Here is a 25,744-nt window from a genome sequence, read left to right on the forward strand (position 1 = left end):
TGAGAGTCCTGTGGAACCAACCGTTCAAATATACACATTTTTTAACCTTCATTTCTCAAACTACTGAACTGAATAACTCCAAATCCCCTAAAGCACCATGTTCGAGGCATATGAGCTGCAGATTACACACTTTTGCATAGATCGCCATCTGGTGTTGGGCCCGGATGTTTGCAGCTTGTTTTTCCTCTTGGAAAGTCTTTGGAAGTCACGAGGTTGGTGACTCCTCCCTTGGTTCGTATTGCGCATGGGCTTCGGCTCCATCCTCAGATTGTTTTTTTCCGCCATCGGGCTCGGATGTAATACTTCGCGCTCCGGCTCCGAACATTCCAGTTCGACAATCGAAGCGAAATCCTCGCTCTCCGCGGTATTGTTTAGATACTAATCTCGTCAATCACCTTCTTCTTCGACGCACTTTAGATTCCAGTCATCGGCGGCGGCCTTCGGGCCTCTCCAGGCTCCGGTCCCGGCTGATGGAAAGGACTCCATTCAAGAAGTGCCCTCTGTGGGTCCAAATTCCCCTACACCGATCTTCATGAGGTGTGCAGCCTCTGCCTCTCCCCTGAACACGAGGCTCGAGACTGTCCCGCCTGCAACTCTTTTAGATCTAAAAAGACTATTCGAGATCGAAGGGCCAGAAGAAAAATGGCGCACTCCTCTACCTCCGTTCCAGTTGACATCTTCGGGGACGACGTTGAACCAGCACACCGAAGAGTACCTCGTCAGCGCTTCCGAAGCCGACGACTCGAATGTGGAGGACATCACCCTGGCGCAGAGGGTCGTGAGTAAAATACACCTGCGCCGACACCCAAAAAGGCTTGGGTCACGCCTTCGGGCCTAGGCAAGACCAAAGACACTGCTTCGAACACCCCACCTTCGGGCCCGGTGACGAAGCCAAGTAAGCCTTCCGGCGGCTCGGGCTCGAGCCAGCCGGCCAGCGGTGCCGAACACCCTTCGGCACCGAAGAAAAGTTCGGCCTCTACCTCAACACCGAGCTCCATACCAAAGCCCTCGGTGTCGAAACCCAGCCTCTCAGTGCCGACCAAACATCATAAGGCCCCCGGCACCGACACTCCCGCACCGAGGCCTGTATCGGCACCGAACAAAAAATCGGAGGTTCCCAAAAAGCACGGCACAGACAAGCCTAAGAAGCCGTCGGCCCCGACAACGTCGGCGCCGACCGAACAACCAGTGTCCCAAGAACTTTTTACACCGGATCCTTTACAAAAGACACTTACCAAGGATCCAAAAACTGGACATTTGGCACTGTCTTCTAAAAAGACATTTGGACAGACCAGCTCCACCTCCAAAGAGGAAGGACTGTGCTACCTCCCCTTTCAGAGTGCCTTCCCCGCCTCCTCCACCTCAGCCCCCTCCACCTTCTCCACTCCTGCCTCATCGCTCTCCGACCCCGTCTCCAGACCATGATGATCAGGGGGAGCCATACTACGACCCAGCAGATGTGCCCCAAGACCCCACCCCTACAGGATCCCCAGACCCCTGGGATGATTATTATAATCCAGACATTCCAGATGTCCCACAAGATGACCTATATCCATCCAGGCCATCACCACCAGAAGACTCAGTAGGTTTTCACCACCTACTTCAGAGGGCGGCACATTATCACGGGGTAGAGCTACACACTGACCCAGTAGAGGAAGATTTCCTCCTAGACACCTTTGATACAACACATAGGTCTACTGCTATACTACCTATGCTCAAAGGGGTAATAAAACATGCGCCAGAGGTCTTTTAAAGACCCAGTCAGGGCTAGGGTCCTAAACCCACGTATAGAAAAAAAGTATAAGGCTGCCCCTACAGATCCTGCCTACATCAAAGGGCCTGCGCCACTGGTTTCCCTAGTGGTATCCACCGCAAGAAAGAGGTAAAATTCCCAGGCGTCAGGCGAAGCACCACCACCTGACAAGGAATCAAAGCTCCTGGACGCATCAGGAAAACGCACTGCGTCACAGGCAGGTAACATATGGCGCATTGCCAACACTCAAGCGCTATTGGCCAGATACGACAGGGCGCATTATGATGAGCTAGAAACCATCATGCACCATCTCCCAGAAAAATATAAAAATAGGGCCAATGAACTAATCCAAGAGGGTAAGACCATAACCAATACCTCTATACGCTGTGCCTTAGCCGCAGCAGACACCGCTTCCAGGGCCATTAACACCAGTGTCCTACTCCGTAGACACGCTTGGCTGAGAGTGTCCGGCTTTAAACCCGAGGTACAAGCCTCTATATTAAACCACCCGTTCGATCAGGAACATTATTCGGGCCAAAGATAGATAAGGGCCCTCGAAGATGGAAAAAAATACAGATCCGGCGAAATCTATGGGAGCCCTACAGTCACACCCTCCTAGACGCTCCTTTCGCTGCTCTTCCTTTCATGGCATGGGCAGAGGCTACTCCTCAGATAGCGCATCCACGTCCTACAAATCCCCTCCTCAGTCCACCTTCACAAAAGGTTATCAAAGAGGCGGATATAGAGGAAATAACAAAGGCAAAACAAATACTGCCCGCTCTGCCACACCGCCTACCCAATGACTTTCCCCTGCTCCCCCCAGACCATCCCACTCCGGTCGGGGGCAGACTACAAAATTTCCTTCACGTCTGGGAGTCCATCACATCAGACAAGTGGGTGATCCAAATTATTCGTTCAGGGTACTGCCTAGAACTCACAACATTCCACCCAGGCAACGCCCAATGTCGCAAGAACATTCCACGTTACTAAAGCAGGAGGTGATTTCCCTCCTACAAAAAACACGCAATAGAACAGGTCCCCCACCATCAGCAAAATATAGGGGTCTACTCCCTATATTTTCTAATACCGAAAAGAGACGAGACTCTACGACCTATCTTAGATCTCCGACCTCTAAACACATACATACATTCGGACCACTTTCACATGGTAACACTTCAGCAGGTACTTCCGCTCCTCTCCCAGGACGACTTTCTCACCACACTGGACTTGAAAGACGCATACTTTCACGTTCCGGTACACCATGCCCACAGAAAGTACCTCAGATTCGTAGTGGACGGGCAACACTACCAGTTCAAGGTGCTCCCATTCGGGGTCACAACAGCACCACGGGTATTTACCAAGTGCCTAGCGGTAGTGGCGGCACACCTCAGAAGACAGCACATTCACGTCTTCCCGTATCTGGACGACTGGCTGATAAAAGCCGCGTCCTACAACCAATGTGTACACCACACTGCCACTGCAATCCAGCTACTTCACCAACTAGGCTTCACGGTGAACCACCAAAAGTCCCAGCTAACGCCATCCCACATAAAGCAATACCTCGGTGCCACCATAGACACCTCAAAAGCCATTGCCTACCCCAATCCGGCCAGGATCGCAAGCATTCAGGCTTTGCGTCCAAGATTCATACCTCAACACTCCCTCCCAGCAAGAGTGTTTATGCAACTGATAGGGATGATGGCCTCTTGCATTTTCATTGTGCCTCATGCAAGACTCCAGATGCGTCCACTCCAAGAGTGCTTAGCGCGCCAATGGAACCAGGCCCAGGGGCAACTGACAGATCTGGTGTTGGTAGACGGTCGCACCCATCGCTCTCTGCAGTGGTGGAACACCACAAATCTTTCCAGAGGTCGACCGTTCCTGGACCCGGTTCCACAAATAACCCTGACAACAGACGCATCGCTTTCCGGCTGGGGAGCTCATCTACTACACCTCACAGTGCAAGGCACATGGACGCCGCAACAAAAGGTACTCCACATCAATCATCTGGAGCTACTGGCAATCTTTCTAGCCCTAAAATCCTTTCACACACAGATTTTAGGCAAGGTAGTCCTTATCCGCACGGACAACATGACCGCCATGTACTACATCCAAAAACAAGGCGGCGCACACTCTCCACAGCTCTCTCAACTAGCACAGAGCATATGGAGATGGGCAAGTCCACACAATCTTTCTCCTAGCCCAACATGTCCCAGGAGTCCAGAACACCATGGCAGATCTGCTCAGCAGACAGATGCAGCAGATCCACGAGTGGGAACTTCACCCGCAAGTTCTTCACCCGTTCTTTCAAATGTGGGGGCATCCACAAATAGACCTATTCGCCACCCACGAAAACGAAAAATGCCCAAGCTTTGCCGCCAGATACCCACACCCATTGTCCAAAGGCAATGCGATATGGATGAACTGGTCAGGCAAATTTGCATACGCCTTTCCACCTCTCCCACTAATTCCATTAGTGGTGTGAAAGCTACAACAGCACTCCCTCACACTCATTCTAGTAGCGCCAACATGGGCCAGACAACCGTGGTACACCACGCTGCTGGAACTCTCGGTAGTGCCACACCAAATATTACACCTCTCGCCATGTCTCCTAACCCAGAACCATGGAGAGATCAGGCACCTGGACCCAGCTCAGCTCAACCTTGGGATCTGGCTCCTGAAATCCTAGAGTTCGGATACCTTAACCTTCCCCCCCCCCCCCCCCCCCCCCCGACTGTATGAATGTTATCAGAAAAGCTACACGTCCTACCACTAGAGCCTGCTACGCTGCCAAGTGGAAAAGATTTGTTGTTTACTGCCATAACAACACAATCAACCCTCTAGACGCATCCATACAGCATATCGTATGCTACTTACTACACCTACAAAAATGTAACCTAGCATATACATCTATTCGGCTACACCTCGCAGCAATTGCGGCTTACTTACAAAACAGACAGCACCTATCACTTTTCAGAGTGCCTGCCATTAACCCCTTCGCCGCGGCGCGATTTCCGCCGCGGCGCTGGGGGGGTTTTCGGTGAGGGCTGCGCCGCTGTGCTCATGACTGAACCACGCCGGCATGAGTCACGGGCGAGCTGTGCTCATGACGGAGTGGTTCCGTCACGGCGCCGCCCACTTACGCTACACGCCTGCACAGGCGGGGAAAAGGCACCGCGTGGGCGGAGCGGCCGCCAACGGCCGCAGCATGACGGAACCACTCCGTCATGAGCACAGCGTGACTGTGGCTCTTGACGGGGTGGTTCAGTCATGAGCAGGGAAGGGGTGAAAGCCTTTATGGAAGGCCTAAAACAAATAATTCCCCCCAGAGTGCCACCCTCACCTGTGTGGAACTTAAATATTGTGCTCACAAGGCTAATGGGACAGGCTGTGGTGGCTGCCCCTCGGAGTTCCCCCGCATAAGCAGTAGTGCCGGTAGATGGAGGTGGGTCGTTGTGGCCGAGGGTATGGGTCTGACTCCTGGTTATGGGATGTGTGATGTTTCATGTGGATGTGTCTGTTGTCTGATGGGGGTGATTGCCGTGGGGCTGACCCCCCCCCCACCGCGGGCCCCCTCCCCCCCACAAATTGGAGGGGGATCTTGCCTGCCCATTGGTTCCCCCCCCCCGTTCGGGCTGCATGGACTGGCCTCTTCCCTTCCCTTACCGGGGGCTGGGGGGGGATTGGCCTCTGCGCTGGCCTGCCCTTCCCCCTCAAACCCCCCCCCCCCCCCCCCGGGGGGGGGGGGGGGGGTTGTCAGCATAACGTCAGGAAATTGAAAAAGCGACTCATAACATCCTCACTATTCTATCGTTTTTTTAATTTATTTTTTATATATAGTGATTTCAATGTCAAAATGTAACAAGAATGAGTTTTAGACTGTTCTGATTGGCTAGTCAGGGGTCGTCCTACAAAGTTCTCATAAGGTTTAGTCCATGGTGTCATCACACTTGCTGGTTCCGGTTTTGAAAGACAGTCTATTGTTCCCAGGATTCTGGCAGGCTTCCCAGGATGACCTTGATGGGTACAGTCTGGCTAGGGTCACACTGAGGCCACTGTTGCTGGCGTTAGCGCAGGCACACTTCACCCAGAACCTCAGGAAGCAGCTTGTGTTGTGTTGAATACAAAGGGCGGCCATTTTCGATAGGCCCGAATGGTCAACTTAAGCAAAGAAACACAAAAACGTAATTAGTACATAAAAATGACTAATAAAATGTTATTCCCTCGCTAATACCCATATGTGTGTATATTTATCTAGCAAAAGCAACACTCAATGCAAATTATACTCACTTTATATAGCACAAATCACAAATGCATCACAAAAGCAACATAAATCATGCAATATTCTAATTACCTATCATTAGTATGCGTACACAATTTAGTTTACATATTAATTAGGCCATGCAAATGCAATTTCCACGTATGTTTCATATATTAGTAAGGTTGGTAAATATCCACAGCAAACCAATTAGTACAATTACTATTAGTTAATTATTCTGATTAATGTAAACCTGCAAAATAAAGAGGGTATACAAATTTTCTAAAATAAACCCGCTCCAGCACCTGCAGGTAGTGTATCTACCAAAAATATTGTTACTGAAGGCCAGTATCTTTTTTGCTTCGTGTTCCCATCTGATTTTAGTCATGGGGCATTAAGTAGTTGGTTAGACTGCAGATGCAACATGATACGTAGCTTGTAATTGTCCCAATGTGTGTGGACTTTGATGTACTTACTTTGAGACATTTATATTACAGATGTATACCTTTTTAATTCGGAAGTGTGTGTTGTTTGGCGGCCTTGTTCCATCAAGGACCGTTTCCATTTGTTTTACTTTGCTGTTATAATAAGTTGTTGTATTTGAAGCATATTTTTGTTCAAAAAATCAATGTTTCGACTCTAGGGTGCTTTCTTTTATATAAAAAAAAATTAACATTTTTTTTTTTTTAAATGAAAGGTTTTATTGTCTCACATGATTAACACTATAGCAACATAAATATACACATTGCTCTTTAGCCCCCTTAACCACTAACAGTAGGACCTCCAGCCTGTCCTCGTTTGCCAGGTTCACAGCAGTCTGCCCATCTCGGGTTATACACATCCGTCCCTCATAATTACGTATTTCAGCCTCTAATATTGCATTAAGGTAGCTCCCCGTATCAATGATAATTCCCTCATAGTTTGCCCATCTCCAAATTTGTTTAGAATTTTGAAGGCATCCCCTGGAATCATATACTTGCTTTTCCATGCTCCTGCAATTTCGCTTCCAGGGGTTTAAATTCCGAGGAGTCCTCCAATTTGGATATATAAGGGGTTCTTGTATGCTTAAGTTGTAAGTAGCTGTAGAACTGGCGATGATGCAATTCATATTCCTTCTGTAAAGTCTGACAGGATTTAAGTATGGTACCTTCCATGAGGTCTCCCAAGGTGGTGATGCCTATAATGTCCCGTTTCCGGAACCCATCTACTTGCTGTCCACTCACAATGCGGTTTCCCCCATCTGCTTCTTGTCCCATTCTATGCTTTTCAGGGTGGTTTGCAACGTCTGAACCACCACCCTGGTAGCTGGTGGAAGCAGTAAACATATCCTGCCTCCATTTAACACATGATGTATGGGGGTACCTTGAAGTGCCCATTTTTCGGAAGCGGGTTCTCCATGGGTGCTGTGCCACAATTTGTTAATGATCACTCGATGAGAAACCTAGTAAATAGAACTTCATATCAGATGCAGCAATTCCACTCTTTTACGTTGAATTAAAACACTTTGACAAGGCTATGCGAGGGAATCACTGGTTGCACACAAAAAGCTTCAGAGGGTAGAGTGTATTTTGTGGAAGAGGGAGCATGGTAGATCATGCTGTGAGCTTTCTTAAAGATGCAGCGAAAACACTGGCCTTCGTTAAAAGTATCTACTTCGCAATATTTTCCAGTGTACACATTTTCCAATGTAAACTTCTTTCAACTCCTTTTTCATAATAATCTTTGCTGCCGGAACAACTTTATGTATGGATGTCTTTAGCTGTCTGGCAGACTTTGTGTCACCACTCCACACAACAGCACACCGCATATAATCCTCAGAAGCGGTCTCTGGTTCATCCCTCTTTAGTCAACTCTTAAGTTGCCATACATTAAGCTACCATAGATACCGACCTACATTACTTTGGTACCATTACATACCTGCTGTAATGATACTTGTGAAGTCCCAATTCTCAGTGTGTCTTCTATGTTCATCACTATGTTCTATAATGTTCTGTTACATCTATTAGTTCTAGCGTGGCTTGCACTAGCAATAACCTGTTTAGAGTTAAAATGTATACCTTATGCGGCAGTTTCCCCTTACCGAATTCAGATTGTATTCATCAACCAGATGCACTCTGATCTCTTCGGAGAGACGCACTCCAGTGATTTCCGCCTCAAGACGAGAATAAAGAATTATTTGAATACCTGGATCAATTCTATTTGCTTCCTTTTAAACACCACAACTTTATATCTGGTGATGAGTGGTGTTTGGTGCATTTTCACAATTTTTCTGCAATTAGTTGATAAAAAGAAATAAAGACTTACTTCGGAAATTGAACGCCTCCCTGCAGCAACCGCAGCAGCTTCCTGGGATTTTCTTGCTCCGCTTAGTCTTAGAAGTTGACTGCTTCTTATCTGGATCATTTGATCAGTAAAATCCTCTGGCAGCCCCTCCCCCTTACCCCTCTCTGGGCTTCGAAAGTCCTGCCATCATCATGCATTTGATACATGGTGGCCATTTTACTTTGGTAGGAAGTTACTTTTCCTCAATGTAGCCAGCCATTTTGGTTTGGGCATTTCTCTTCGTTACCCAAGCTGCATTTCACGCTAGTGTTAACCGCCTGAAACAAGGATCGATCCTGCTTTCTTTGTTTGGCATGACCTAGTGTGGTTTCCTCACTTAATTCACCTTTCTGTGGGTATTCTCGTCAAAGGTGAAATGCTGGTGAGATTTTAACTTTATTTCAATAGTACTTATTCTACAACAAGCATGTCTTCAAATCAGCAAATTGTTCAGCTAAGTAATTTCTTACCTTCTCCTGGTAAGCCAAAAGATCCATAAAAAATAATGGTTCCGCTCCTTTGAAAATTATTTGGTGGCCATAGATGCGGAAAAATATTCCCCTAGACGGAAACTTGCAATTCTTTTTAGCTATTTGGGCAGTGAAGGTCCACTAATATACGATAACCTTCCAGTTTCTATACAACCAGCAGGTGATGAGGACGGTTGGAACATTTTCTCATCAATTCTTTGTATTGCATCTGTGTACTTTCTGGAACAGCCAAGTGTCATTCTTGAAAGATTGAACTTAATGAAAAGAAAACGGAATGCCAATGAATCTTTTGAGGAGTACATCTCTGCTTTGAGAAATGTAGCATTTAATTGTATCTTTGGCACTGCTTTAGATACTTATTTTGGGGGTCAATTTTGTTTATAGCGGCTACTATAAAAAAAATTTCAAGAACGCATATCAAGCTGCAGAGACCGGTCACTGGCAGATTTTATTGACATGGCAAAAAGTATTGAGAGCCATCATTTCATCAAAATGTATTTCAAATGATAACTCTTCTTCCATAAATTTAATTCATGCAGACTCTTCTATTTAATGCAGTTTTGTTTAAAAAAAAAAAAAAAAAAAAAAAAAAAAAAAAAAGAAAAAAATGTAAACCCTTTTAGAGAACCCAGGGCTGTGCTTAAGATGTGGGTCAAGATCACACCTTGGTAACAGTCCTATGTGCCCAGCTTTAGGTAAAAGATGTGCAAAATGTAACAAGGATGGTCACTTTCAGTCTATGTGTAGAGGTGAAAGTGTAGATCAGGTTAGCACGGTTCAAACTCATGGTTGCATTGAAACATATGCTACTGAACTTGATGTTTCATTGAATTAATCTCTCAAAATCATTTTACAATCTATTAATGCTGATGCTCCTGACCATCTGGCTCATAGTCAAAGATCCATTGTGTTAGGCCATTGTGGGTGACCTTGACCTGATGGCAGAATCAGAAGCCCGGGTCACAATAATTTCTGACCTCTCATTCAAGAAACATTGGGCATCACACATCATCCTTGAGCACACTGACATTATTCCAAAAGATTACGGTGATAAAGAAATTGACATGCTTGAGTTCTTCTTTGAAAACATAACTTGTTTAGGGAGAAAGGTGTACACTAATGTTTATGTTGCCATAAAAGGTAAGAATACTGTGGATTGGCGGGATTTAGCTAAAATGGGCCTCAAATTGGTACCTGGTTCGGACAGTCCTGTTCAACTACATGATGTAATAGTATCTTTGATTTCGGAGTGCGTAGATGAAGATGTACAAAATGTTATAACTGAATTTCCTGAAGTGTTTGGTACTGGTATAGGCAAAATAACCAAGTTTGAACATTAGATCAAATTGAAACCAAACACTATTCCCATCTCTCATAAACCTAGGTCAATACCATTGAGTATGAGGGTAGATCTCAAAAAGCTACTTGACAAATTGGTTTCAGAAGGTATCATTCAGGCCACTGATTACTCAGAATGGGTCAGTCCCATTGTAATTGTTCGAAAAAGGGATGCAGACTTTAGCTTGTGTGCGGATTTATGCACTCTTAAAAATATTTTGGTAGGCTGTCCTCCTCTGCCCAAAATCCAGGATTTGCTGGCCAGTATTGGTGGTGTTGAGTTTTTTACGCTTTTAGACTTGCGGTCAGCCTATCATCAGATCACACTGTGTCCCCTTTCTACTGACTTAACAACTTTTGTTACTCCGTTTGGAGCTTAAACATTTTTGAGATTACTCTTCGATTGGCTTCTGTGGCTAGTGTATTTCAGAAGTTCATGGACCACATACTTAAGGGAATTGATGGTGTACAAGCATACCAAGACCAAAACAGAACACATGATTACACAAAAGTCCTGAGCACATCGAAGGATGTTACTGTCACGTTAGGCAGTGATAAATGAAAATTGTTTGCACATTCTCTTGAGTATTTAGGTCATGCCATTTCCCCTTCAGGTATCGAACCCAAATTGTCGCTCACACAGTCCATTTCTCAAGTTCCCACACCTAAAGATAAAGACTGTTTAAAGTAATTCCTAGGTATGACAGAATATTACTCTAGATTCATTTCAGGATATGCCCAGGTAGTTCAACCTTTACGTTCTCTACTTAAAAAGAATTCAAGTTTTTATCTGGAACAAAGAAGCTTTACAAGGATTTTAACAATATTTGCGGAATGTATTCTTATTAAATATCTGGATTAAGATGATTTCTATAATTGTTTTTATCATATGTTTTTTATTAAAACAGATTTTGCATAATTGCCTCTTGGGTCCTTTTGAGACTGATAGTGAGAAGTATTTGGTTGTGAAAGAAGTGTAGTGTGACTTGTTTGAATATTAATTCCTTCAAGAAATCTCTTCTCGTTGTTACATTGGAATAATAATTATCCATACGATTATATTTATGTGTAATTTACATGTTTCTTTCAAATATGTTTATTACTGCTGTTTTTTTTTTTTTGCAGTGGAACTTCCCGTTATTGATGCTGGCCTGGAAATTTGGACCAGCTTTAGCCACTGGGAATGTGATTGTGATGAAGGTGGCAGAACAAACACCACTTAGTGCGCTCCATGTGGCCAGCCTTGTCAAAGAGGTAGGGGAACTTTGCTGTGAGTCGGGCCTTGTAAAATGCTGTAGCTACAGTGCACTTTGGCGATACAAGTATACAGTGCCTTTTGTATGATCAGCATCATCGCAATGGTTAGGGGCATGTGAAGTTCACAATATGTATATCTTCCAATGCAAAAAACATTTCTCATGTATGCATGTACAAGTTATATTTTTGATAACCTAGATATAGTGCTTATGTTATATTGGATTGTCACTCCTAAGCTAGCATCCTTTGTTGGGTCTGGAAGGTGTGCGGGACATTTATGTTGGTAATCTATTTTTTTTATTAAGATGGTTAGGGTGCAGGAAGTTTTAAAAGATCCATGCTCTTCAGCAACAGGCAGCCACATTGTGTACCTGTAACTTCTCAAATAACCCATGTTGACTTTGTTTGCTGCCGCTCTTCAGGCAGGATTCCCTCCCGGCGTTGTCAACATCATTCCTGGCATGGGGCCCACGGCAGGCGCTGCAATTTCCAGCCACATGGATGTGGATAAGGTTGCTTTCACCGGCTCGACTGAGGTAAGCTTGCACGCAACATTTGGCTGTGAAATGAATTATTATTTATGGCAACACAAGATGACTGTCCCAAAACTAATTAAGGGAGATGCTATTAAAAAAGGATTAGAAAAGTATTAAACGTTTATGATCTCATCCTACTTAGTATTATACCCACACAAGATAACTTCCAAATGGTAGGTTGCCATCCAAACTTTAGTTGAATAGAGACTAAACCGGACTGTATCAAAGGCAAGGAAACCTTTAAGACTGTATGCCTTCCATCTCTTGTTGGGCTTTAATGAGCACATTAAACTCCTACCGGCTGGCTTTTCCAGTGCCTGTTGAATTGGTTATATTTATGAGATCATTCCACCTGGAGTGCGTCCCTTTCTAGTTTAACTGTTTATTCCTCTCATTGTGAATATTCCCAGTCACCAAACTGCAATCGGAAATTTTTCTTTGCCATTCCCTTGTGCGCCAGAAGGTGGAGTCGTGCAGCTCTGCTTCAACTCTGTCCTGCCCTGGAAATGACATTAGAGCCACATATACCTGCTTCCATTGAGCACTTAAGTTTGTTAATTATTTTTCCTCCCCTTCCGACGAAGATCTGGAACTCGCTCCCACTTTTTTCTGCCTTTGATAGAACTTACCTTGCCAAAATCATTACAGTGTACAAGAGGCATGTCTCCCCCTACAACTGCAGGCTTCAAACCTTTCAAGGACTGCCATAAGCAGGTGTCTGTGATGGACCCCTGGCAGTATGTCTCTGGTGTCTGGGTTCCTCATGCGACTCAGAATGGCGTGACAACTATGCCAGGATGAACCCTAAGGGCATCTGAGACCACAAGGCCAAGCTCTACTTTGTTGAATACTGTCAGGAAGTGCCTATGGGCTGCTCTAGTTCGAAGTAAAGGATGCGTTCTCGTTCACAAGGCCATTCTCGAGCGTTCCTCCCCCCCCCCCCCCCCCCCTACTCCAAGTCATCGGGTAATTTGAAGTGCAAGACAAAAGACATCAGTCTAAATGTTGTTCTCCTTCTTGCCACTCTAGTCAAGAGAAGGCACATTACCAGCAGAGTGCCTCCCTGTCTCGGTCATGGTCCTCCGCTGTGGAACCGATCTATCAGTTTGTTCCAAACCAACCTGAATTTCCAGGTCATTCGACAAATTTGCAACAGGTTGAGGTCTTCAAAGAGGCAATGTTGCACACATTCAGCACCATATTGGTTACCTCTGGTGCGCCTATGCGCCTCAAAGATTCGAAAAGGCCTCCAGTTGGGCAGATCCGTCCCTTATTGTTCTTGACCCTGCTGCAGGGCCCACACTGACTCCAGGGCTGACGCCTGTCCCGACTTCTCATCTCTCACACATGTAGGAGTGTTTGAAATGGCTCTTTCTAAGGTGCTTTCCCTCGACTTTTTGCTTTTCTCCTTCCCAGTTTTTTGCTTATCTGGATGCTAGCCTTAGGTCTTTGGCATTGAATTGCAGTGTCAAATGCAGCCAAAGGGCTGTGCTCTTCATATACATGATTGGCTGATTTGAGTTAGCTGTAAGTCCCTTTCAAGGGCTAAGACCTATACCTAAGGAATGCATCTCGAATGCTCCTCCGTGGGTCTACAGCACTGTTTGTTCATCTGTAGAGGTAGCTTATCGATTGTGTCATAGGTTTGCTCTGGCGGGAACTGTGTGCGCAGGTTACGTTTACTCGGGTTGGCATTTAAAAAGCTGTATGCCAAGGTTCTGCAAGTCTCTTGCTATATCCAAGTTCTCCCTAGTGACAGGGTGTGGTGTTGAGGAAAGGTAGAGCGAGTGCGTGTGTGCGTTACTTGCAGAGGTTGTGAATGGCACCGGGTGGTGTGTTTGGTATGACGGGTCTTGCTTCTCGCATTGAATTAGCATGCGGAAATGTAGGGAAAGGCTCTTGAACAGTACTCCCTTTGGGCAGAATAGTAGCAGTATCCTGTTTGATATTGATGAGTTTGTAATGGCGAATCTTCTCCGGTAGTATGAGTGGCTTCAACATTACGTGTGTGGAAATTTCACTTTTGGGAACATGGGCATTTTGATGCTCGTGGCTCTGTGTGTCTGTCGGCCTGTTTTCAATTCACATCTGGGTGCTAGGGGAACAGCTACATCTGTTTATCCCTGATTGAAGGCCATAAACTAGGGGCTCAAGGTAAACTGCGGCCCTCTGACTCTAAGGGGCCTTCCGGGGATGGTTACGTGGGGGTGGAATGGCCATCTGCATTCCAAGGGGCAGGGTCTTGGCCCCACTAAAGATAATGATCTAACCTCACGGGATATGATGGCAGACGGGACAGAACTTAGAGAGGGCCTATGCATTTCAAAGGTGGCATCTCGAACTGATTGCTTCTTCAAAGGCCGTTGTGGCTAGAACTACTGGGACTCTGGCCTCAGCAGCCTTAGACACTTTTGGATTTGGAAACATACTAGGCTGGTTCGATTCTGGGACATCGACACAAGGGATCCTTAAGGCAAGAGACTGCAAGTGGATTATCTGCAGACTTATGGTGGCCTGGGGCTTGTCGTGCTCCAGGAAGGGGACTCTGACTTGGTGGATTTTGCCTGGATGTTGCTGGCCTGCAGCTAAGTGCGAACTGTTGTGTCCCAGGTCCTGTTGTACTCTCCAAGTGCGAGTTAGCTGTCCTGTCCACGAGATCCCATGGACACACTGGATCCCACCATTTCCATGAGATCATAAGGAGTGCACTAGGTGCGGCGGCAACGGGTGGAAGTGATCGTTGGTTGGGACAAGGTCGTCCTGATATACACCATCATCACACTGTGCAGAGGAGTGGGTTTGAAAAAGATCAGCAGCCACCTGAGGTGCTGAGACATGAGGAGTGCAGGGGAAGCTTGCAGAGTCCAAGGGACCTGTGCTTTCAATCAAGGGGACCTGTGCTAGTTTGTGCTCCAGAGTGTGTGGTGTCCGAGGTGTGCTGGTTAAACCTGGGCTGGGAGCCAAAACTTGCTTCGTCCTCCAGATCGGGAGGACGACCGTGCCTGACATTGTGGCTTCTGTCCAAGGTCGTTGGCTCCCTCTACCTCTCCCTAGACCCGCAGCACAAGGTACTTTGTTGTGGAGAACTTTGTGACGAAGCCTGAAGGGTTTGTGTGCCTTGTGGGTACATGGAGCTGACTGTCGGAGGTTACAGCAGTTCACACCTCTGCCTTAGGGAAAACATTTCTCCAGACTTGGAAGAGCGCCAGCTTCCTGGGTCACAGCCTTTTGCCTATTTGGGAATGGTTGGCAGGAGTGCAGTCCCATACGTGTGCCTTGAGGTCTAATCCGGATGGATGAAACGAAGTAACTATTTATTTCCGTATTCAGTGGTTCCGACTGTCTAGTCAACTGGCGGCAGCCTGGACAACATATATTGTTAGCTGGTGTAGTTGAAGACTGAGGGGCTGGGTCACGAGGCCTAGTCAAAGACCTATGACTGTTTGACCTTTCTGCTAATGGGAACGTTGATGTAGGAAGCTGGCTCTCTATATACTATACCAAAATGAGGTATAGTGTGCAGAGACTCCAGTGGATCCCCAGAGGTTTTGCAGAGGCTAAAGTAGATAGTACTAATTCTCTTTTGTGGTAGTGTGGACGAGCAGTTATGCTTATCAGAGGGTATTGTTAAGCGTTGGATGTACACAAAGTGGCAATACATGCGACACACACTCAATAATAAATCCCAGACCAATTTATAAAAATACTTATTTTGTAGAACCACTGAACTTCATCATAGTAATAATAATAGTACTTTATTTGATAAAAAATATAATCATAAAAGCAGAACATACATACCATACATATACAAAACTGAGAGATTAAAATGACCAACAAGTGATAAGACTACGTATTTTAAAACTACATTATCTTTCGGCATGTTAGGGGAGGTTTTAAAGGAAAGTTACAACAAACCAAATAACCTCCCCCTTTAAAAGGATAGAAAGCAAAGAGCTATTATATGCTGAATAAAGTTATATCTTTTCAAAGTGAAAGTTGGAAAGCATTTTGAGAGAATACAGCACAATTTGCTAAAAGACTCAAAGTAAAAATAGCTGGACGAAGACACGTTCACAGTAACAAACACGCAAAGTAGGAATTCCGACCCAGTGGGGAGCAGGTTTGGGAATGAATAATACCAGTCCGACAAGAAGTACGGAGTTACCCAGCCACCATCGATGAATCTGATTCAGTTCTGTAAGCATAGCTGCAGGATGATATAAGGACTAAAAAGTTGTTTGGGTAGGTCCACATCTTTATTTTCGAGGTATCTATTGTTCACGAACTGGGCAGTCAAATTATACATAACCTATTTACAAATATTAACTAGGACTGTAAATGGACTAACTCCCCAGGACCTCTAAAACCACTTTGATGTAAGGCAACCAGGTTAGACTAGACGCTCCTTGCATCCTAAGCAAACCTTGATAACAGAATAATAACATGGGGCCGTGGTGCATTACCTTCTCTCTCTCTCCTTCCCCCATCCCCCCCCCCCCCCCCCCCCAGCAATCTCCCAATTAACTAATGTGTATCCTAGCGTCGTGAATTGTTTCTCCGCTTCCGTTAGGTCCGTTGCCTCCCATATATTCAATAAGCCCAATTGCGGCGTCAAAAGAAGTTCCTTACGGAGGGCTGTCTGCATATGCCCTGAGGCCCCCTCCCATATGACACGTACCTCCGGGCAGCTCCAGAGGATATGGTAGAATGTGGCCCTCTGGCCACACCCCCGCAAGCAAAGATCATCCGATCTGGAACCTATTTTTGTTAGTGTCTGTCCTGTCATGTATGATTGATTCAGTTCAGGATACTGCATCGATCTAAATTTTTGTGTGATGGCTGCCTCTCGAGGGGACATAAGGGCCTCCTGCCAGTCCTCGTCATCCATCAACCCCAGATCATCCTGCCATTTTTCCCTGAGTCTCAAAAAATTATCCGGGAGATTATTACACAGTTTCTTATACGGAAGTGATATTACTTTCGAGGTTAGGGGCCCATCTAAGAGCCTATCCTCCAGTGGTGTAGATTCCGGTATATCCACAAAGGACGGAAAGGCCGCCCTTGGAGCATGCCGAATTTGCAAGTATCTATATGTTTCCCCACGAGCCAGGTGATACTGCCGCTGGAGTTCCTCAAATTTAATTATAGCCCCCTGTTTAATCAAATCTTTGACCATTGAAATGCCGAGAAGGTCCCATTTGTCGAAACCAGGCTGGTAACACAGCATGCCCAGTTTCTGCGTCTGCCATAGGGGCGTTACCTTTGTGAGAATGTCTGCCCAGCCCAGGCGAGAGTGTACTTTACGCCAAATCTCCAGTGTATGTAGGGTGGGTCCAAAGAATCTCCCCCTGTTTCTCCTGCCACTAGCATACAATGCCCCCAGATATCCAGACCTAACAGTTTGATAATCTGGAGGTTGGTATATCCACTGATTAACAGTCGCTAGCTGTGCCGTCCAGTAGTAAAGTTGCAGGTCCGGCAATGCAATGCCGCCATCATACCAACTTTTAGTCATTTTCTTTAGTGCCACCCTCGGGGTTTTACCATCCCATAACAGCGTATGGACCTCTCCGTCAACTGCTTTGAAATATGAGTCTGGAACCTTGTGCGGGCAATTTTGTAGGATATATAGGAAGCGTGGTAGAGCCAGCATCTTAAAAAGCGCCGCCCGTCCCAGCAGCGGTAGGGACCTCCAGTGTTTCACATCTGCGTGTAATCTGGCCAATGGGGGGGCTAAATTGGACTCGTAGAAGAGATATGGATCTGACGTAACAAAGACCCCCCCAAGTATCGAAACCCCGTTGCCGCCACCACAATCGAGCAACTCGCTGGAAGCTGGGGGACCTGACCTCTCAACATGTACAACACGGACTTATGCCAATTAATCGCATATCCCGAATATTTCCCGAAATTTCGAAGATGTCCAGCACCACCCTTATAGAGGTGTATGGGGAAGCGAAGTACAACAGAATATCAGCCGCGGAGAGAGATATTCGATCTTCTACTCCATCTGCCCATTGCAGCCCTCGGACCATACCATCCCGGCGTACCCATGCTGCCAGGGGTTCCAGAAGGAGAGAAAATATCAACGGGGACAGAGGGCATCCCTGCCTAGTGCCTCATTGTAGTCGCAATATCCGGGACGTATGCCCATTCACCCTCACTTGCCCCGAGACATCAGTATAAGCAGCCGTACCCAGGCAATAAACTTGGGGCTGAGATCCATCTTTTCCAATACTGCGAACATGTATGGCCATTCTATTGAATCAAAGGCCATCGAGGCATCGAGTGACAACAGCGCAGCATCCTTCTCAATGTATTCCCTACGGGCCATTACGTTATGCCTTCTTAACATTCTTGATCTGCACTCAATGCCTAGCTACTCTCTGCGTCTTCTAACTCTTAAAGTTTTCTACATACCAGTAACATCAGCTTGTTCAGTGAATGAGTTGCTACCCTTGTCTGTCCAGCATCACATACCACCTTCTTCGCAGACAACATAGTGCTCAGAACTAGGGTGACATGTCTACCAAATGTCAGGATGTAATTTCAGATAGTCTATCACGCTTTTGGATTTCTTTGCTCCATGTCATCCATCCAAGGAAAAAGAGAACTTGCATTGCTTGGGTACCAAAAGGGCCTTAAATGTAAATGTTGATCCTACCAGAGAACACTTGTTGGACGATCTGCTCTTTCTGGGATTTGCAAAAGCAAAGAGACGGCTAAAGTACTGCAGAAAAAAAGTGACCTCTAGATAGATAGTTCTCTGCATAAAGATCTGCTACGCACTGGCTAAGAAATAACATGCTGAGGGCTCTTTCCACCAGGGCCAAGGTCAATCAGGAAGTACAATTTGCTTGTTAAGCCCTGCAGGACCTTCTGGTCTGAGCAATTCGATAAACCCACCAGCAGAGAGGGGACTGCTTTGGTATCTGTCAACAAGATGAGGAATGTGCAGTTAAAAGTAACCATCAGGAGAAAAATTACTATTTCTAGTAGATACTCTAAACTGCAGATTCCAACCGGACCACCAACCTCCTCTTTTGGGAAATTGACTTTTTTTTTTTTCCCCACCTAAAAAGATCCCAATTTGGTGATCTGCACACTTAACTCTGATCTGTATTTTCTCTGCGTCTGATCATGCAGTGATATTTCACAGCGGAATAGATGCTGGGGTATAGCGCATGTGTTAAAATGAACAGTGGCGCGTGTGGGAGATCGGCGGGATTTGAATAATGCGGGACAGATGAGGGCAGAGCGTTGGAAGGTGGTGAGTACAGAAGCAGGAGAGCTGTACTGAAGGCCGTCATGAATAAGGTTGCCATACATGAGTTTCCCAGAGAACTTCATTTAATATTGTCAACAAGGGTTGGGAGGTACATGATCAGACCAACCAGCAAGCCCACATGTAGAGGATTCGGCCACATAATTTCTGGTCCGAAACTACAGAAGCTACATTCTTGTTGATCCAATGCTGAAATATGAGAGAATAACATTGGCTACAGGAGGCACAGTAGCATGCTGACGTACCCACTGTAAATTGTGCATGATGATAAACAGGCAGTCATTGGTATGTTAGGAAATTGAATCATGATACGAGTAAGGTCAGTAAGCTTTGTCTGGGAAAGCGACCTCGCATTATTTTTGAGGAACATTGTACTTCTTTGCTGCATCTAGTTTATCCAATCAGGTTAGTCAGAGGGCGGGTTTCAGTGAACCACGGCTTATGTACCTTTCTTAAATATTCAACTCATTAAGATCTGCTCTGCTGTGAACCGAAGCAAAAGTAACCACAGACATCCTGGGAAATACAGAGTTTTTAAGTGAAAGTAATGAAATGAAGAAACTCGTGGGAATTGAATTTGACTTTGGTAGCCAAGTAAGTGCATTCTCAGTATGACGTTTGCCCTTTATACGTAGTTGAGTCAGGTCGCTGTAACAAGATTTTGACAACCAAGCAATTTGGTAGTTTGGTTTCTCTTCCAGGGGATCCTCATCAATAGTCATAAGCACTTGAATATTACTGCCCATGCGCAGGGACCCCGGAAAATATATAAAAACATAGATATATATATATATATCTAATTTTATCAATCTCCTGCTTCCCAAACCAGCATTGTACTGCTGTGAGATGTCTGCACGGGGAGACCAACTGACTACAGTGAAGTCTTCGGTACCGCGGGTCTTGACATGATGCGGTATGGCGTCGGGGACCCAGGAGAAGAGTTATTTTTAGCAGTGACATCAGGACATTTTATTTGCACACACTTGCGTTGTTAAATCCATCCAGCACTTACTACGAGATTTCAGCAGTTACCTGAAAACGTTTTCCCCTTCAGCCGGGATGGTGCAGTCTGGGAACCGCAGTCCGTTGAGTAGGACTGCAGTGACGTTTCATGCAAATGTAACAGCTGGGCTTCCACCAATGGGAGCGTGATTAACATTTTAGCAACGGACCGATGCAAACTACTGTTGTATGGCATATGAATAAGGCAGTTCGCTGAGACGCGTCATGCCGACAGAGCTTAAATAAACGCTTTCTTCTGGGAATCCCCGCTGTGTCCTTCTGGTTTCTGGCATGAAGAGAAATCTTTTGGTGGGGATATATATATTTTTTACACAATCCATGCAGCCTTTCATACACCACAGGCTGAGCAATGCTGTAGAATTTTTCTTTGCACAAAAACCAAGCAGGAAAAGGACATTTGAACTGCTTTTAATGCACCATAGAAACCATAACCCTGCAAAGAGAAAAGCAGGCATTGTCCGCTCATAGTCTGCATTGTAATTCCAATAGTATAGAAAGCTGAAAAGCTAACTCCGAGAAACACAAAAACTGGCACCGTGCCTTTAAGGCAGCCATGACCCCTAGCTTCCCATCAAGGCTCAAGGGGTGACAGTTAGGTCAGTTCTTTCTGGCTTCTTCAGTGAGAGCTTGGACATGTACACTGCCACATTAAGAGGATTGGTATCTCAGTATGTTTGGTCTGCTTATAGAATTGTTTATAGGAAATCAACATTTTGACAAAATTATTTGACCTGAGAATTCAGGAGCATTTATTGTCCACAAAGGACCTGTCTCTCAAGCTGTGGACATTTTGAATAGCATTCAGTCATTTCGAAAGGAAGCAAGAAAATGTAACTGCATTGACAAAGTGATTGTTGCTGTCAAAACATGTCAGAGGAATAATTACAAGGAGAGACATCATGGGAAGTCGTACATACAACTTAAAAGGAACATGTGCTACAAATGTGGTTCTGTCAGACATTAAGCCAACTCACAAAACTGTCCAGTTTCATGGAGTTGTTGATGTGCTGATAGATTTTGGTGCCAAAATCACTAATACTGAAAAATTTGGCCAAGTATGAATTCAGAGGTTGAAGAGAAGGTGTATCCATGCTAAAAATATGAAGTTGAGGGCAACAACGAAGTGTGTAGAAATCAACCAATGGGGAGCATAGAAATACCAGACAAGCCATGGAACAAGTTGGCAATAGCATTTCCTCTTTTTAATTTGAAAGGGCAAAAGCATGCCATAGTAGTTATCGAATATTTTTCTCAAATGGACAGCTGTAGAGTTTGTGGAGGATTTCGCTCTCTAAATAGTGATTTCTAATTTTTTCTCCCCCCCCCCCCCCCCCTTTTTTTTTTTCTTTTTTTTTTTCTTTCTCAAATTACTTTGAGAGGGAAGCTTCACCTAGGATCCTAATTTCAGAAAATGGTGTCCAGTGACCTGACATTATTTTGCCCAAGTATGGGGTCCAGCACAAAACATGTAGTTTGTACCACTCCTAAGGAAATGCATTAGTAGAGAGAGCCAAAAGATTGGTTTGCATCTGTGTTAGCATGGCGGGATGGGACAAAATCAATGTTTCTAATGCTATGAAAGAAACATTAATGGTGTTTCTCAATACTAAACATCCTGCTATGGGAACCACCTTGTTTATGCCTTGAGATGCAAGGGTGTTGTAGAATTAGTTCCTGCATGGATAGGTGTGGGAAAAGAAGGAATATGTTCAGGGTGTGTTTCCAAAATGATTTAGTATAACCCAAGTAAACTGAAGTCCGACAAATTGAAGCATGTGAAGAAATTCGAAGTGAAGGTGGGATGTAGTTTAAGAGTGAGGTTACCAAACAGGTTGAGAGTGAAAGGCGGACCCAAGTTTGGTCACCCAAAGATGTAGTAGAAGTCTCTCTTCAGCAGTCTGGGTAGCATCATATAGATGATGGAGTAAAAGTGAAATCATTCTACTTAAGGATGATGCAGCATCTAATGAGATGAATTCAAATTTCTGTGTACCAAGATCTTCGGAAAAAATAGTGATGTGGCTCGGAGACACATTAGACAATTTGGAGTACGGAAGGGATCACAAGTAGGATCAAAAATCTAACTGATCCGTAAGGAGCCCTGGATGGAGACAGTGCTACATATAAATAATCTGTAATGTAATTACTTGTGTTTGGTAATCATTCTTATTTAATACGTTTTATTATGTGTTGTGAAGAACATGGGTAGTTGTGTTATACTGTAGTGGAGTTGATGCAAGCATATAGCGCGTGTATGAGCATGGACAATGACGTGCATGAGGAGATCTTCAGGATTTGAAGAATGTGGGGTGGTTGAGGGTGAATGCATTGGAAAACACTGAGGAAAGACCGAGTAGTGCTGAAGGTGGGTCTGCAATAAAGCAGTTGCCTATTAATTTACCAGAGTACTAGATTTAATAAGTAGGCCGAGTCAAGAAAGAAACTGACTTCAGCATGCAGGTTTGCAGCTATATGTAGCTACAGTGTCCCTTCCAGGGTATAACAGAGTCGACACAGAGCCACACAACACTGACGCGTGAGCAAAAGGCTGAGAATCTCCAGATCCAGTTTGGCACCTGGGGATATTCACAAGATGAGGAATCTGTGGTTAGATAGTATCCACTAGAAAGAGCGTTACCAAAGGTAAGTAACCTGTTCCTTGTTGCTACTACAGGCATATGTAATCTGTTTTTCTATGTGTACAGCACCCAACTGCTCCAGAGTGACGGGGCACTATATAAAACTCTTAAAAATGTACTACTATTTCTGTATATTAAGCCTTAAACCTCTCTTAATGTTCACCTCTATTGGTACAGTCGTGGGATGGCCTTGTCAAGCTCAGTCCATGATGTAAAACTGGATACATTAAAATCAATGGGAAAGATTGGGTGTGCCTGTGCGTGAATGAAGCCTTCTTGCCATCTTTACACTAGCATTAAGCTAACACGATTCCCTGGAAACTGGGGAAACCTATTTATATATTAGTGCATGTTATTTGTGAGTTACAGGTATGACTTCCAAAATTGAGATCTTTAGGAATAATCTCTTACTGCTGGACTTGCTATCATTCGGAGTCAAAGCACAAATAGCAGGTTTTTGGTCTTAAGTGATCAGCACAGTGGACCCAGCTCCGTGTACTCCGAAATAACCATCTGTGCTTTCACTGGCCCTGCCCAGTTATCATGAACTCTGGGTGTTAAGAATGAAATTACTTAACTCATTATTTGTTTGGCATAGGTGGGTAAGCTGGTCCAGCAGGCTGCAGGAAACAGCAATTTGAAGAAAGTGACCCTTGAACTTGGTGGAAAGAGCCCAAACATAATCTTGTCTGATGCTGACAGTAAGAGCCATTTTACTATCAAATTTGAGTAGTCAAGAGTGAATCCTGAAATGGTGAGGTACGATTAAATTGCAAAAGCATCTTGAGGCTTTAGATAAAAGCACATCCTACAAATATTAAAATCCTATTTTTTTTTTTTTAGTTTTACGAATTAGTGTTGGAATTTCCTTTTGCTTTTCCACATTTAGCCTCTTTCACACATCCTCCTTTATTTATGTTGACAGTAAATCTCTCCATGAACTCTTCCCACTCCAACCTTAAATTACTGCCTGCTGGACTGCTCCCTCCACAATCTGTCAAGCGGCAGCCTACGAAGTGCCACACCTTCAACCATCCTTGCTAATTAACCAGTGGAATATTGCATACTGGGATGCTTGAGCCCATACCTACAATGTTCATAGTGAAAATATGTATCTTAGCATAAAACGTAATGTTAGCTGGAAAAACTAGCTGTTGGTGATGGCTTGACACATGAAAAGGTTTCACTGAAAAACATCGCCTGTGAGGCTTTTAGTACTTTGCTTCCGCTACTTTAGTCAGCTTCATGATCCAAAGGTGCCTTTTTTGTTATGTAGGCCCTGTTGATGCAAAATATTTTTTCATGTTAGCCTGTATTTGGTATGAAGGCAGATGAAAATTCTGACTTCAGACAACACATGTTTGTTTGTGGAAAATAAGGCTCCAATCTGTGCGACTGCCTACTTGTAATGCAATTGTTAAGTCCTGGTTATGGCAAGCAAAGTTAGTGTCCAAATCAGCGATGGCCTACTTACTCACTTGGATTTTTAAGCCCGGGAGAAGAAGTCTTGAACTTTGGCTGTGGTTGACGTTGCAAAGCTGAGGCAGAAGTGAGGGGGTGGGGGCAGAGTGAGCGGCTGAGGCAGAGCAGAGGGACGATACATGCTGGGCTCCAGGACACCAATCTTCAGGTCGGCATGCCGTGCACCAGTGGTACACTGGACTCGAGGACTGTTCTGGGGTCAGTGCCGGTAGCTGTATAGCAGCAGTGGTGGCTGCTGCTAGGCACCGTGATCTGGAGGAAAGTCTGGGAGCCAGCAGGTGCAGCGACCCAACAACATCTGCCTGATCTACCAGGCTCGATCAAAGAGGTGAGCCAGGGTAGTCTCTCCCCATCCACCCGCTACCTGCCTGCCACCTGTGTTCTGTGTGCGTCATGCCTCTGCATTGAGCACGTTCACTTAGTTTTTGCATACCTTCCTGCCAGGCCTACTGGACATGCATAATACTGACTAAAAGGAGCCTAGAAGGCCAAAGGAATCTAGGGAAAGGGCAGGTTCTTATGCTTACGCTAGGTGCTGGTGGGCTTCCCCCCCCCCCCCCCGTCCAGTGGAAGAGGTCTACATGGCTTGCTGGGGTCGGTGGTGAACTGCCATCAGTAGTGTCTCCCGCTCACCCCCCCCCCCCCCATTTGTGTTTAGTCACTGGGCCCGCAAACACCATCTGACCAGTAAATCATCGAGGAATAGGGGCTGGTGGCTAGTGGTCAAGAGCTGCATCGGTTACCTCATCCTCCGAGAAGGGTTCTGCTAGGAATTCCTGGTAAGCTTTGTCCATCCAGACAAGTGAGACCTCGTCAAGGTAGTCACTATAATCCGAGGGGAGGTCAGACGTTTTGGAGGTATATAACATTAATTAAAATTTAAGAACCTCTCAGGACCCCCACATTACCCGTGATCCGCTTGCCTTCTTCCCCACTCAATTCTGATAGATATATATATATACCTGCGGGTTTGTTGCATCAATCTAGCCAACGTTCTACCAGGCTTTTCACCCTCCCCATACCGCCTGGCGGTGGCATATTTACCTAGGAAATGTGCCTCTCGCTACGCAGGTTCGCAAAATTCTGCCAGGAGTGCTGCCCGCCTCTGCAAAGAGGGGGGACCAGTGGTAGTTGCACCACGGTCTACCTCCATGAGTTGTTCTTCTATCTGTGCAAGCGTGCGGCGCAGAGCCTTAAGTACACCAGCGTTCTTTGAGATACATACCCCCTACTTGCATAGGCCTTGTAGGCCTCCCACAGTGTAGCCTTAGAGTTCACTGACCCGATTGTAAAGTATTCAGTTATCGCTTCCCCTAGCTCTGTGGCAAACACAGCGTCCCTCAAAGCCATATCCAGAAAG

The 25,744-nt window shown here is 45.4% G+C and overlaps 1 protein-coding gene across 1 annotated transcript in view; it reads left to right on the top strand.

Moving 5' to 3' along the window:
* Positions 1 to 25,744, top strand: part of ALDH2 (aldehyde dehydrogenase 2 family member) — a 125,048-nt gene that overhangs the window by 48,808 nt on the left and 50,496 nt on the right. The window contains exons 6-8 of the mRNA XM_085634478.1: positions 11,288 to 11,416; positions 11,842 to 11,955; positions 23,501 to 23,603. Coding sequence (XP_085490604.1) covers positions 11,288 to 11,416; positions 11,842 to 11,955; positions 23,501 to 23,603 — 346 coding nt within the window. The remainder of the gene's footprint in view (positions 1 to 11,287; positions 11,417 to 11,841; positions 11,956 to 23,500; positions 23,604 to 25,744) is intronic.

Source organism: Triturus cristatus, chromosome 11 (assembly GCF_964204655.1).
Source record: "Triturus cristatus chromosome 11, aTriCri1.1, whole genome shotgun sequence".
In the NCBI taxonomy this organism is placed as follows: Eukaryota; Metazoa; Chordata; class Amphibia; order Caudata; family Salamandridae; genus Triturus; species Triturus cristatus.